This window comes from Hyaena hyaena, unplaced genomic scaffold (assembly GCF_003009895.1).
Source record: "Hyaena hyaena isolate Hyena2069 unplaced genomic scaffold, ASM300989v1 scaffold_81, whole genome shotgun sequence".
NCBI classification, from domain to species: Eukaryota; Metazoa; Chordata; class Mammalia; order Carnivora; family Hyaenidae; genus Hyaena; species Hyaena hyaena.
Genome location: NW_024080714.1, coordinates 329,609 through 344,334, shown reverse-complemented (window position 1 = coordinate 344,334; position 14,726 = coordinate 329,609). Strand labels below are relative to the sequence as shown.

The following is a 14,726-nucleotide window of genomic DNA, read 5'->3' as shown; positions in this document are numbered from 1 at the left end:
GGGTAGGAACTACAGATTGGAGCTGATAAGATGCTACAGCTTCATCATATAAGAAAATACACACAGTATCTCTGGTACATAGAAGGTGCTAAATCAATGGTAGTAAGAGTTGTTGCAAAAAAAAATCATCATTATTATGTTCATTATCATTATCATTTGTGAGGACTGTCCTAGGAGTGTAACCAAGCAGGGCAGGGTTGTTTCCAGATGAAAGTTAATCCCAGATTCCATACAATGCAAAACAAAACAAAACAAAAGAAACTATAAGGAGATTTTCTTACCAAATAGTTTTTCAGTTCAGGACTGCCCATACTGTGGTCAAGGGTCTGTTTGTGGCTCTTTCCAGCCTACATGACGTCTTGAGACTGTTGTTAATAGTGGAAGAACAGAGAATCTCCCTGGGCAGAGTTCAAAAACCGAGAATAATTTAGGATACCCCCTGAGGCTTGTGCAGTGGAAAAAAATTCCCTGACATGATGCATATTTCATACTTATATTGTTTACCACGTCTACATTTAGAACGCAGCACATTTTATATCAGGAGTTCTAACCCAAGGACCTTTGAAGCTTCTATTTTAGGTGCTGATTTTTCAAAATCAAAGGAAATGTAACCACTTTAACAATTGTTGCTTATGATAGTATGTGTGACTCTGAATCCTGCTTCTGTAAAGTATCAGTTTAGTTGATTACCCTACAAATGTCCCTTTGAAATGAGAGTTACGCATAATGGAATCTTGGCTGGAGAAAAAGAAAAAGAAAGTGGTTCTCATTACAATGAATTTTGACTCATGAATTTTCTTTGCATTTATCCTTGGCTTTGGCTAGGGGTTTGTCATTTGTGGGGCTTGTGACTATGTTTAAATTAACATCAAACTTTTTTTTGTTCCAGTTGGCCTCATACATCTTAAGGCTATGTGTTATATATAGTGTCAGCATATAAAGAAGAGATAAATATTTATTATTTGGACATGTTTAAATAGAAAGTGATATATATAACTTGGAAAGAAGATGCTCTTAGAGCCTAAAAATTAGTGCTTTGGAGGATTTTTTTCCACGGATTCTGTCTTTCTGTGCTTTTGCATTTTTTTATTCGTTTAGACAGGAAGCCTAAGCTTTTAACTCATTTGCTGTCTAGACAAACGAAAACAGCAGGGACTTGGGTGGGCTGCACGAGAAGAAACCCACAAACATAGTAGAGATTAAACAGAGTCACCGCAAGGTTTTTCCTTTGTGTGGATGTGTCAGTCAAATTCTTGACTTAATTCTAATATCAGTTTCAAGGTGTATTTGTATCACATGTCCAAAATGATACTTCTAAAATAAGGTTGGAAGGTATGAAGTGATTTTACAGTGTGCCAAGCATCAGTTTCTCAAGAGCTAAGCATCTAATGAGGCTGGGGGTGGTTAGCCTCAGGGATGTTAATTGGAAACAGAGGGCTGAGAATTCATTGCTAAATCTTAAGAGCGAAGTCAGTAGTTTTCACTAGAGCATTTATGGTAAATATTTAGAAGGATTTGCATGTGCTGGCTTACTCTGCATGGTGTTTGCAGCTGTATTTTACCATAGAGCACATAAATTCGGCGACAATCACCAGAGAGCAGCCAGTCAACCCATCTCCCTTTAGCACCACACTTGGCACAAGGAGTCACCGCCCTTAAGAAAGTTAGAGTTTAGTTAGAGAGAGAAAAAGAAAAAATGCGCGTCTGAATTTTATACTTAAAATTCTAAAAAAGAGAAGAGACACTATTCCTGCTTTTGAAGATGACGGAGAGACATTTTTAAAAGACCACTGAACTGGCATTTTAACCTGTGCGTCAAACCCATGGGAAGTCACAGTGAGAAATCATTAACTGTATCCTATTAAAATCCTTAAACAAGAGACCTGAACTAGTCTCATTGATTGAAATATCTTCTCTGTTTCTAATTCAGTGTTTATCCTCATGTTCTCTTGGGGCGCTTCTGAGCAAGCGATGCCCAAATGTGTGCACTGCTCTGCAGTTTTCTATCAGAGACCGATCTAATGCTATCAAGCTCATTGTATTGAGGGCCGCAGCTTAGAGTATGTTGGAGTTGATTTGCTTTTTTTAAAAACCCACTTATTTAATTAAACAAGGGAGTAAGTTTTCTAACTTATTCCCAGGTCTTTGAAGACAGTAAGACATCCCCAGCATTGCCTGGATTTATCCTTTAGGAAGCTAACTTACTAGCTAAGTTGAATACCATCAAAACCAAAGATGCCTCTTGATGTAGTGAGTCATAATATATTAAACATATTTTTAGGGAGGATCATCTACAATATGTAGACACGAAAGAATGTTTATACTTAATGTTGTATGCTTGTTACATGTATGTGTAGATCTCTAAAAATTCTTCCTGTGCTCCTTCTTCATGGCATGTTCCCAAATACATCCCTCTGTCCCTGCCCTTCCCCACCCTGTCTGTCCCATTGTATTGAATCTGGACCATATCTGCGCTCTGTGTTAAGTCGTAAGTGTGTCTCTTGTCAGAGCTGCTAGCATTGTTACTGCTCCCCGGTGGCATTTCATTCTCCGTGCGGTGAAATCTCCTGTACTCCTCACTCAGATCAGAATGAAAATTTTACATGGGCGGAGAGATGATGGTTGCGGAGGGAAAGCCTTTGCAGGGAACTTTCATTTAAATTAAATTTTAAAGTAAAACAAGCCTTTCTTTTTTAAGGCATTGATTTTCGGAAAATAAATTAACCATTGGCGGCAGAAGTTAGATCATTTTGGGGGTGCTGGAAAGCATTCAGTATTCTGAGTGATGTCACATACTGAAAACCCAACTTGATAGCTAGATTTTACCAACTCCCCTCATCCCAGCAGATACCGAATTTACTGTGTATGAGCCCAGGAAGTCATCGCCTCACCCGTCACTCCATCGATACAAAGCAAAGATGCAAAGGGAATGCTTGGGGCAGGGGGCTCTAGCCCCTTAAAAGAGTCCGCTCTGCAATTACCTTACCTGCCAGCTTTCCAGCAAGATAAATGAAGCACTGTAGCTTGAAGGTGCCTTGGTCAGAATGAGATGCAGTAAGGTCTCTCTGTTCTTTACAGGCATCATAGATCTGATAGTACTTATAAAAGAAGAATAGAGTTGGTGCCCTGCTGACTAAATTGTCCTCTAGAGGAGTATTAGTTACAGAGCTTCTTTGTTAAGTAGGCTGAATGTTTAAGCCACTGTTGAACTTCTTTTATTAACATGTTTTAAGATAGCTGTACGTGCAGATACCCTAAGTGTCTGCAGGGCGGGAATGTTCCTCTATAATTTACATATAAAAGTTACGTGTATGTGTAATAGTAATATAGAAATTATATCTTTTTATTACTCTTCTGTTGCACCGAGGTCTAGTCAGCACTGAAATTCTGATGACATGTTGAACACTAAGAAAGCCACCGTTTTTATATTTTTCTCTTGGTATTTCCTTGATCACCTTGTTGAATAACAGAAATGTTTTTCATGCTTTTGCAGCTTGAAGGAAGCTTTCCTAACACCCATTTGTGTCATTTGTTCAACCATAACTTGGAATTTTAAGGGAGGACAGGGAGGGAATTTATAGGTCGTGCAGAGAATTTTACAAATTTCCAAGTAACAATTTGGTTTTTTTTTTTTATGAAGAAAGATTTGCATTAGATTATTTAACTTCAAGTAATGATGTTTAAAAAAATTGAATCTACGTCAAAGGCTTTTCTATGTTTAATCCCATACATAGTATAATAAAAGATAATAGTTTTATATCTAGTTATCTATTAAATTTTTTTCCTGTAAAGAAGCATGAAACGCCTGTCCCCCCCATCTCCCCCCACTGTTTCTTGCCCGATGGTCGTTTATTTACAATGCATGTTTGTTAGGTGTCCGTGCCTACACAGGCCCGCCAGCCACCCTCGTGGGGGCTCCCGGCTTACCCCGCTCCTGCACAGAGAACGCAGCTCTCTCCGGCTCCCGTTCAGTATTTTCCTGGTGGATGTAGATGTGGAGTCAGTCCCTGTTCTTGGCGGAGCTCCCAGAATTCTTGACATACAGGGTGTCACCATGTGGTTCAACTGCGGCCTAGCTCCCTCCAGTTTACCCCAAGGAAGAGGCGAAGGCAAGAGAGGCCGTACTAGAAATATCTCAGCTCTCAGTCAGGGTTAGCCGGCTTTTTTGAAAGGGCCCGACAGTAGATATTTTAGGCTTTCTGGGCCATGGGGTCTCCATCACAGTCTCCTCGCAGCCCTGAAGCAGCCGTGGACGATTCGTAGAGGGAGGGCGGTGACGGCGTTCAATAAAACGTTACGGCGCTGAAGTTCAGATTTCAAGTATTTTTCATGTATCACAAAGTATTACGCTTGATTTTTTTTTTCTTAGTCATTTAACAACATTTGGCTTGTGGGCAGAGCAAACACTGGCAGGGTCCCGTCTGAGCCCCCAGGCCGGAGCTTGCAACACCTGCTTTGACAAGCCCCACCTGTGTGTCCCTTTGCAGTTCTGTGAATTGGCTACATCCGGTTAGGAGGGGGATGCCTTGTGAGCAAGTACTTAAACCCCAACCCCTCTTTCACACCTCTGCTCCTGTCCTAGCTCTGAGGCTGTGCCCCTGAGGAGTCCGCAGTGGGCCGGGGGGGCGGGGTTAGGGACGGCTGGAACTTGCCCAGTTTGCTCTTTCAGCAGGCCCACGTGTATGTGCGTGAACACTGCTAATTTCAGTCTTGTTTCTAGAAACTCAGAGAATTGCCTTGATTTCTGAAGTGTGAATACTTTCTACATTGTATATTGCCTGTCACTCTCTTAATAACCTTTCTCTCTTTCTGACCCTGCTTCGCAAAAGTTGCGCTCTGTTCCGAAAGTCTGAATTGAACTGTTGTAAAACTGGGTACTCAAGTGAAATACAGTGTTTTATCAGCTGAATATGTGCAAAATCATGCAGCTTGCGTGTCCTGCCTAGAAATGTTAATATATTTTATTCTCTGAATTCTGAAAATATGATTGAGTTTTCCCCATTTTATTTTGGAGATTTGATGATACTTTCTCTGGTGGAGATATGTTCAATCTACCCTGATACTATTGTGTTTATGTTTGTTACTCTAAACCTAGATGTGATTCTTAGATGTTACTCTTCTTAGCATAGGAAATTTTTGGTTTCTGTAACATGCATTTTTGTGAGGTTTTATAGCTATTTGAGACTGTATTTTTAATCATGGGCATTTTCACTGTTAAGAAAGAGAAGCCCATTATACGATATAAGAGATGGTTAACAGATCAACTTTCCAGGAGACCAGGACCCTGGCCCTGAGTTTGCTTTGCGAAATTTCGGGGGACCCCGAAGACCCATAACCAGCTATGCTCTACCCGGCCCTGTTGGTGTTCTCTGGTCTAGATCCAGTCTACCTCCACCAGTTTTCAAAGCCCTCGTTTTAGAAATCCCAGTAGTAGGCAGTGAGGTAAAATTAAGCATGAATAAAGTGGAATGCGTAGAGAGTATAAATTAGAATTAAGTATGCTTTGTAGACAACAGCAGAACCTGCCATTTCTGATCCCACTCGGCAGCATTTGGCCCTAGACCATCCGGACAAATAATTTTATACTGCAGCCCGGCCTTTAGAACTTGGCCAGCACTAGCTCCAGGCCCCACCCGGACCTCCAGACTCTCAGTGACCTGGGAGCGCCTCCCGGTGGGTGACCCATCCTGGGCCCCGGCCCCACAGCAGCGAGGAAGGCCGGACGAAAGTCTCTTCCTTTCATCCTGACGAGGGTGCAGAAGATTCCTCTCTCTCAGCTTCCCTTCATCCTCTTGAGTGAATGGTTCTGTCCTCCTCAGTGGTGTAAACTCCATCAGTAACTGACTAACTGAGCTGTAGTTTCTGTGTCTCTCAAATGGCAATTTTAATAACTGCCTTATTGAGTGTTAGGAACAAATTCTAGTTGGCATGAAAAATTGTTTGTTTAGCTTAAAATTGTTATAAAAAGTGAGGCATTAGAACCCACTTTCTGCCAACATAACCTCAAAGGGATTTATTTTCACAGGATCATACAAACATATACACATAACTACTTCATCATCATGGCACTTACAATTACTTAAGATGTAAGTATTTCTTACCACGAGGTCTGGTTAAGATGTTGCTGTCCCATTCGAATGTAAGAGTTCGAAATTCACATAGTCCTTCAACGTGGACTCTAAATAGAAGGATCCCAAACTATAGTTTCCAGTTTATGGACGCCATCATTCCATTGAGATGGTAAGTCACCACCCAAAGCGCTGTCTCCTGTAACTCTTGGAACGGGTTTGTTGGACTAGGTGCTGGCAGCTACACGAAAGCTGCCAGATGGTTTTATGAAAGAGAGGTGTACAACTTTCTTCACTCCTTAGGACTGGGCCGGATCTTAGGGTTCAGCTCATGTGAGACCTCCTGAAAGTCTTCTAAGAATGAGTGGCCACGCTCTGAATTGGGGGTATTATCTGGAAAAACTGCTGTCTCCAAAAGGGGCCACTGTTGCAATTTCGAAATACGTTTTTGATCGGGCATGGGTCCAAGCGTGTTGCTTTATGAATCTGTTGGTGTTTCTTTCTCAGGACTTGTCTGGCTCCATTGACGACCTCCCCACGGGAACGGAAGCAACTCTGAGCTCAGCAGTCAGCGCGTCTGGGTCCACGAGCAGCCAAGGGGATCAGAGCAATCCTGCCCAGTCGCCTTTCTCTCCGCACGCGTCCCCGCATCTCTCCAGCATCCCTGGGGGCCCGTCGCCTTCTCCCGTCGGCTCTCCTGTGGGAAGCAACCAGTCACGATCTGGCCCAATTTCTCCTGCAAGTATTCCAGGTATTCATTCCTTAATATTTATCGTTCCACTCGGTGCTAAAGACACACCTAGGGCTCACCGATGACAACGTACATTCCGTGGTTGTTTTTTTTTTTACGGTGAAAACGTGGCGATGAAATCACGTGGTAATGGAGCCCCATGTTAGAAACATAACTTCGAGTGTTCCAATTGCCAAAGACGCTCTACTAGTGAATAAACAGTAAACACTCAATTCATAAAATCACCAGCTAGTTTGATGCTTTTGGTTTGGACATTGACCTTATGCCAGAAAATTACTGCCTCTCAGTGTGTTTTGTAACGATTCTGTGCGTAAGATTCTCTGTGGAGGAGTGCCACTGAGGTAAGGTGGTGGACAAGGATCAGCCTTAGCTTTTATGGTTCTATTTAATTTATTCTCTGGCAGTCAGTTTCTCACATGTTTAGTTTTGTCCTCGCCCGTGCTTTACTGGGCCAGCCCCCGTCCACGGCCTCGTCACCGACACAGACTCATCTCCTCATTTTGACGGAAGGAATTTGTGCTCCAGTGAACCCTTGCGTTCAGCTAGTTCAGCAGCCACACTTTGTCTGTATCCTTCACCCTCTTCGTTGTGTACGTAGGGTTCTTTGTCGTTCTGTTGCGTCGTGTTCCTCCAGCTTTCTCCTGTCAACATCGTCCATTTCTCTCATCAGCAGACTAAACGTAATTTTTTTCCACATAGCTTTTGCTAACGTGATCTAGGTGGCTGCCAGAAAGTGCCTTTTACTAACCTATTAGAACGAATATTAAATTGTGGCTCAATCTTCTGATAGTTTAATCTGTTCTCTTGAAAACATAGGTGGTAGTTTTACCCCTTCTTACCATTTTACTCCTTTTATATTTAAAAAATGCTTGTTATGGGATGTTTTATATATAAACCTATATATATTCATATATCTAAACATATATGTGTATATATGAACATATACAGCATGCTAATGATGAGACATAACTACCAAATGAATATTCATGAACCCACTGTCCAGTTTAAGACCTGGACTCTGACCAGTGTTGCTGTGTCTGCCTTGTGTTCCTTCCTTACCTTTAGTCCTGTCCTTCCCTGCCTCAAATACTCTGTGAATATTCTTTTTAATTGTTCTTTTGGGGGGTTTTTTGTGTTTTTGTTTTTTTTGAAGCATTTTATTATAAAAATTCATAGAAAATATATCATTAGTTTTATTTAGTTTTGAGATTTATAGAAGTGTATGTAGAATGACTATATAACTTACCAACCAAGTTGAGACCCTTTTGGGGACATGGATATGTTGCTATTAATAATTATGGGACAGCAGGCGTAACGAGGGAGGAGTCTTGGCAAAACAGACAATGTGGTTACCCCATTCATACTGTCCATGGTTCCTACAATTTGCTTTTTTGACTAAATGTTCTGTTTCTAAGGTTCATCCATATTTTAGATAACAACTATAATATAGCACATTTTTGATTTAGGCATTTTGATGTTAACCTTTCTTTCAAAAATATGTTTGTTCTCACAGAGATTGTAATGAAACCTGGATTTACCCACTTTTTTTTTTTTATAACATTTTTCAAATTCTGAATACTTTATATTCCAGAAATCCTTAGGCAGTTTTTGGTGTTGAGATGGTTTTTGAAGCATCAACCACCTAAAGGTTGGGAAGTCATATGTAAAGTATTGTATTTGTCAAGCAAGAACTCCTTTCAAAAATTGGATCAAAAGGACTTTTCTTAATAACTTCAGTGAAAATTCCTCAGAGGTATAAAGATATTGTAGTCTTTTATTTAAAACTGCTGACATGGGTAATTCACAGTGTGATGATTTTCATACATGTGTTTATCATTCCAGTGGGGATTTTGAAACTTCTTTTTCACCGTTTGGATTTGGATGTGGTGTAGAACACATACCCAACACAAGAGCTCACTTTGGTCACGTGGTACCACATACCGTGGAGGATGTAGCTCAGCAGGTGAACTGGCTTCAGAGCCTGGTGCTTAGTTCTATGTTGGGCAGCATAAAGTTGGTCAGCGGATTACACTTCTGGTGATCCGTTAGCCCCAACTCAAAGGAGGCCTGTTCTCTGTGGTTGCTGCAGGCAAGGGCCTGGATGGGATTCTCTCCGCCAGCTTCTTGGGAAAGTAAGTTTGTAGTAGAATGCTTTCAGGTGTCTCAGAAATGTTGTTGAAAGCATACACTTTGTTTTTAAGCTTGGGTCCAAAATGCTAACCGCCCAGGGACTACATTTTCATTTCACACACTAGTCCGACTCAGCTCCTCTCTATCCACGCGGCACAGGGAAGAAATGACACAGCAAAAGTTCACTTTTGGCGGGGAGGAACGCTCTTCAAGTAGATCCGTAACCGTGTCTGCTGAGAGAAGCTGCGGAGCAATGGGATTGTATAGAACATGGCAAACAGAACGTTTCTTTAAGGTCGGTGTTATTCTAAGAGTAGTAACCAGCTGGAAGTCTGGTCGGCCGTTTTGGGACCTGTTCCCTTTTCTCCTGGTGGAACCCCAGAGAAGACTGCAACTGGTTGGCCTTCTGTATATAACCATCCAATCTCACCTCACTTTATTGCCACTCACTAGCTGTATAACCTCGGAGAGGCCTCTACCCTCTCTTTGCCTCAGTTTCTGCATTTGTAAAGATAAATAGCCACATCTCCTAGGGTTCCTGTACAGATTAGATGTGTTGATGCACACAAAGGAGATGCATGCTGAGCACTCAGGGCATGTTAACGGTCACTGGGGTTCCGGTTACCGGTAGCTGACACCCAGAGGCCCACCCTGTGCTGTGTCCAGAGCAGCACAGGTGGTTTGGGCAGCAAGTCTTCTGACTGCTCATCCAGAGTGTTCTTGCACATTTCAGAAGAGACGCGTGCAAAGTTTTCAGTGATGATTTGCTCTGTTTACTGAGGCTACTTAGTAGGAGTGCTCAGAGCCAGCCACGAAAGCATAATGTATGGTTACGAACTTGAATCGTTTTTCTTCTAACTTGGAAAAAAAAAAAGATGGCAGGTTAGTGGTTGACCTTCTTGGGGATTAGGTCTGAGAAAGTCAAGGGGACACATGCTTCTGCACCCTTGCTTCGCTGGGACCAGAGGCAGATGGATGCCGGTGTGGTGTGCTGAGCAGGGAGTCTAACATCAATTTAACCATAGATGCAGTTTAAACAGTGGGTTCTTTCTCCCACGTTTTGTATGTATTGACACAACATCAGCTAACCGATCAGTACCAACCTCTCAGCGGCCTTAGCCATGGCTGCCACTTGCAGTCAAGCAGGTTGCTCATTGGACAAGGACATGGGCCAGAGGGGCAAATGGGAGTGAAATTCAGGCTCTTCTCCTGTGGGGAGGGACGGCTTTTTTTTTTTTTTTTAACTCCCACGGAGGAGCCCCTCCCCCCCATGCTTGCCCCGGACCTCTTGGTAGCCACCCTCCATGGCTCGAGTGCAGACACTACCTGCTTCTCCACTCTGTTCCCAAAGTGAAGCCTGGGGACACGTAGACATCCATTTTTAATAGATGCTCATCGTGAATCTTATAGGTTGCTGTTTTAAGGGGATTTGTTAGAAATCATGCATAGTTTTGTTGGAAAAAAAAACTTGGTCTTCTCCTTCCCTTCACCTAGCCTATGTGCCCTTGCTTTTTTCCTTTTTTTTTTTTAATGTCTTTGTGTAAACTTGGTCACAGGTTATAAAACCACATTTTAGGGATGGTCATAAGGTTGCTTATTCTTTTTTTTAATTTAACCAAATGCAAAGACACTTTACCTTAGAGAACAACCAGGCCTGTTTAGTCATCTCACCTTCTCCTTTCCCCTGCCTAGTCCTTATGTTTAAACTTTGTTATATCCACATTGGATCCTTAGATCACATACAGTCTCCTGCCCTTCGCCTCTGGGTCTGTACCAATGGAGTAAAAAAACCCAGGCAGCGGGCACACGGTTTCCCTCACGGGGCAGGATACTCATGCTGCTGCTTTGCAAACATCTGTTTGGAATTTCCCCCATATTTTTTTTTTCTGCCTGTAGTCTTGTGCTTTCTCTTCTCCCCCTTCCTTCCTCTCATTCCCGGCACTAAGTTGTTTTTTCTGATCTCACCTCTCTCCCATCACCTCCTCCTCGAGCTTGCTGCTGCCTCACCCTGTGTCACAGATCAAGTCTTTCAATCATTGCCTGCCCAGCAAGTCATTGTTCAAACGCACAGCTGTCGTGTGGCTGACGGCCTCGGTGCCGTAAAGCCAGAACGCTGTGGTGGCTACTTCCTGGCGCTGCTTCCCAGGGTTTGTTGCAAAAAGAGCCACCCTTTTTCTCCTTCGCTGTCCCGAGAATGAAACGGACGGCTAAGGAGAAACTCACAGAGGCAGACACACATAAGCCCAGGAAAGCATCCCGAATGGCCGAAACCGTTTCTCCACCCCCTGCAAATCTGCCCTCCTATGGTGCTGCTGCACGAGCATTGTGAGTGTCATGGGAACAACCATGTGATACACTCTGGCACCACGTCGGCCCTGGCACATCCCTGGCTCAGTGGGGCTTTTCCTTCCTGCGTTCTTTTGAAAAGCAGGATGGAGATTTTCTGTGGTGAGTAGCCACATGGACTCTCCCTTTGTTTGCACATTACTGGGCCCCTGCACTGCACCGACCCGTGGTTAGAAGTCAAAGAATTTCAGCCCCGGCTGTTTAATCTAAACGAGCGTTTGAGACCCCAGATGTATATGTCACTACCTCTCCCGGTGCCGTGATACATTTTCTTGTGTTTTGCTTGTTGTTTTCACTTCCCTCTCCCCTTTACGTTGATGTATTTGTACTTAGATACGGAAATGAGATACCTTCATCTTTCTAATTGGCAGCGTGCACGTATATGCACATTTACATCAGGCACATCTAACGTCGAGTGCGGTTGATGCCGAGAGGTCTGATATCAGGTGTTTGGTTTCCCTTCTAACAAATGATCCCACACCACCACCACCCCCCACCCCCGTACTTTGGCTGCTTCCTGGCTCACATCGTAGAGTTGTTTACCTCGGTTTTAGGGAAATAAACTCTTGGGCCCTGAATGCATCGTGCAGGTCTCACACTGGGCCTGATTCGTCCTAACACGCAGCAGAGCTGACACAGCACAACATGAGAATGCGATGCCGTCGCCAGACGATTTACTGGACGTTAATTCCGCCCGTCTTGCCTCCAGAGCCAACAGTCCCCATTTACTAACAAAGCAAAAATGTAAATAAGCCGAACTTTTTTTTTATTTTTATTTTATTGGCTAAAGGCTTTTGTCAGCTTTTTCCTCCATGTGCTGTAAGCAGCCACAGTGTTTAAATATTAAGAAAGGTGAACATACAGCAGGGAGGGGGGATGGGCAGGCAGGAATTAACTGTTCACAGCCCGAGCAGCATTTCTGTTTAGGAAAACTTTAAATTTCCGACTGCTGAGAATATTTCATCGGTTGTGTTAACAAAGACCTAAGGATAGTAACTGCAAGCCCCGAATAGATTTCCCTCATCTTTTTTTTTTTTTTTTTTAAGAACTTGGCATCTGCGCCACGTCCAATTTTAAGTCCCTTTCATCTGACAGGAGAAGGGCTGTGGATTATAATAGCCTGGGACCAAAGATACAAAACTAGGTATTCACGTTAGTGTCGTGATGAATAGATGTTTGTTTTCATGGCCAGTCCTTCTGGCTTAGTCGTGGGTATTTATTAGAAGGCTGATCAAAGATCATCTCCTCCTGGCCATCACAGGCAGGGAGAAAATAGAGTTGCATCAGATATGAAAGTAGAACTCTTGCTTTTTAAGTTTTATGCCCCTTGCTGTTCGAGGTCTCGCCTCCCACATCGCCCCTCCCCAGCTCCACTGCTGGCCGATGGAGAGTGGGCAGCCCTGGGTCAGGGTGGTTTAAGAGGTGACAGCCGTGAAGGAGGAGGGCCAGGTGGAGAGAAGTCTTTCATAAATCTTTCAGGAGCCACCCTCATCACTCCAATCGTTGGCCCTTCGTGCCTCCCTCCTCTGGAAGCTCTCCTCTCCCTCCCTCTACAGTCGGCTGGAGCATTTCCTGGGGCGCACCTCTGCAGGCAGCCTCCAGGACCTACTGGCTTCCAGGGAGCCCCCTGGGAGCAGAGCACCCTGCTGGCTGTGCTGCTTCACCTCTGCAGACTCAGACCTGGCAGGTGACTTCAGCTGCGTCCTTCGGAAAAGATCTCAGGTTTTAAGAGCCTGTAGAATTGGTCTGCCAGTGATCGCCCCTCCACTCTCAGAAAGCCCCAGTTACTTTACAGTTAAACCTGATTTTCTGAAGCACTATCATGTCAATTCCTGGATGGTGAGCACTGCACCCAGCATAGCAGCTGGCCACAATCTCTACCCCCCACCCCGGGAAAATCTGAGATACTCAGTGAATTCCCAAAAGGGTGGCACACCTCTGATTAACTATGGAAAATGTAAACTCCTTGGGCAGCACCGTGGTATATTCAGAGCTCTCCCGAGGCAGTGCCCACCCCGTTCTCCCCTCTGCTTAGCAAGTGAGAGCTGAGATTTCCGTGGGAGCTGATGGAGCTGCAGAGACAAACAAGAAGATATTCTGGTCAAAAACTCATTTTCTTGCTTAATCTGACATTCAGACAAGCAGATTCTGGAAGGATGCTATAATGGGAAAGAGAAAAATGAATTGCATTTAGGAGTTAGTCATAGGCTAGAGTGAACAGGAAGGATTTTAGCGAGAGGAAATGATAGTTCCTGGTCTAATTTGTCAAGATTAGTACCTATAAAATGTACACCGAAGGGTGCAAGCCAGTCTCTCTGGGTTTTTTAGTCCATTCCCGTCAGGTTTTTAGAACTCTTAGGGCTGAAGCCTAACCCATCCTAAATAAATAAATTTTCCACTCTTCAGTTTATCTTTGCTTAAAACTCAAGGTAAGATTATGAGTTTATTTCACTCTGTGGAAGTGGTTCTGAACCAGTTTGCTGTCACGATCACATCAGTAGCATCTCTGAAATGGCACTGCGCATAATGACACATTTTTTACTTGAAAGTCTGCACAGTCACCCTACCTGGTAATCTTATTTTAAAACATCTATCAAGTGTTCTTTTTTGGCTTCTCTCGAAGTCGAAATCCTGCAACAGCTTGTTGCAAGGAAGATGCATGCCGCTTATTGGCAAACTGAGCAGGAAAAAAAAATTCTTAAACACAAAATGCCATTGATATATCCGTGTTTTTAATCTGTGGCAGCCTGGAAAACATCAATTCAGCGGTTCTACAAGCTGTGGAGAACTTCAGCCAGTATTTTTCCCCCATACAAAGTAAACTATTTGTATGTTACACAAAACAGTAATTTCAGATCCATTCCAAATGATGCTGAGCAACACGTAAGAAGGCAACAGTACGTTTTGTCTTTGAGAGAGATGTGATGGCACCTCTGTGTGCCTTAGTTATGAGATAGGAGGGGAACTAATTTAAAATTCCGACCAGGAGCCTGGTTGTGGACTCAGCATTTTGGTCGTGGGTGTGCTCCTGCTGTTAGTAGCGCACGGGCTCCCCACTGCTGACCTGCACCCACATCCGTGCGTTTACAGCAGCCGCCCGAGGGTTCTGAGCTATCCTTTCCTTAGGAGGCCCCTCCTGACCCAAGTCAGACATTTTGATCATTGGGAAATGAGCATTCCAATCATTGGGGAATGAGCATTTCTTCTTTTTCTCCAAAGGGGGAAATTGTTTCAATTCTTCCATTCCAACAAATTTCAAACTAAACCTTTTCCACTTCTTCCTTCCCAGTCAGAAATAAGAGATCATTAAGACATGTCAGAATACACATTCCCAGTGGTTTGGCTCCCCTCAAACACTGGGAATGTGTATTTCATGTGTATTAAGTCACGCAGTTCGGTTTAAACTTGCCCCTCATTTTCATTCTCTGTCT

At 43.5% G+C, this 14,726-nt stretch overlaps 1 protein-coding gene across 7 annotated transcripts in view; it reads left to right on the top strand.

Moving 5' to 3' along the window:
• The window catches only part of ARID1B (AT-rich interaction domain 1B), a 443,851-nt gene that overhangs the window by 309,533 nt on the left and 119,592 nt on the right, over positions 1-14,726 (top strand). For all 7 annotated transcript variants that reach the window (XM_039234083.1, XM_039234081.1, XM_039234078.1 and 4 more), the window contains one exon: positions 6,576-6,819. In XM_039234083.1, the coding sequence (XP_039090014.1) occupies positions 6,576-6,819 (244 nt within the window). The remainder of the gene's footprint in view (positions 1-6,575; positions 6,820-14,726) is intronic.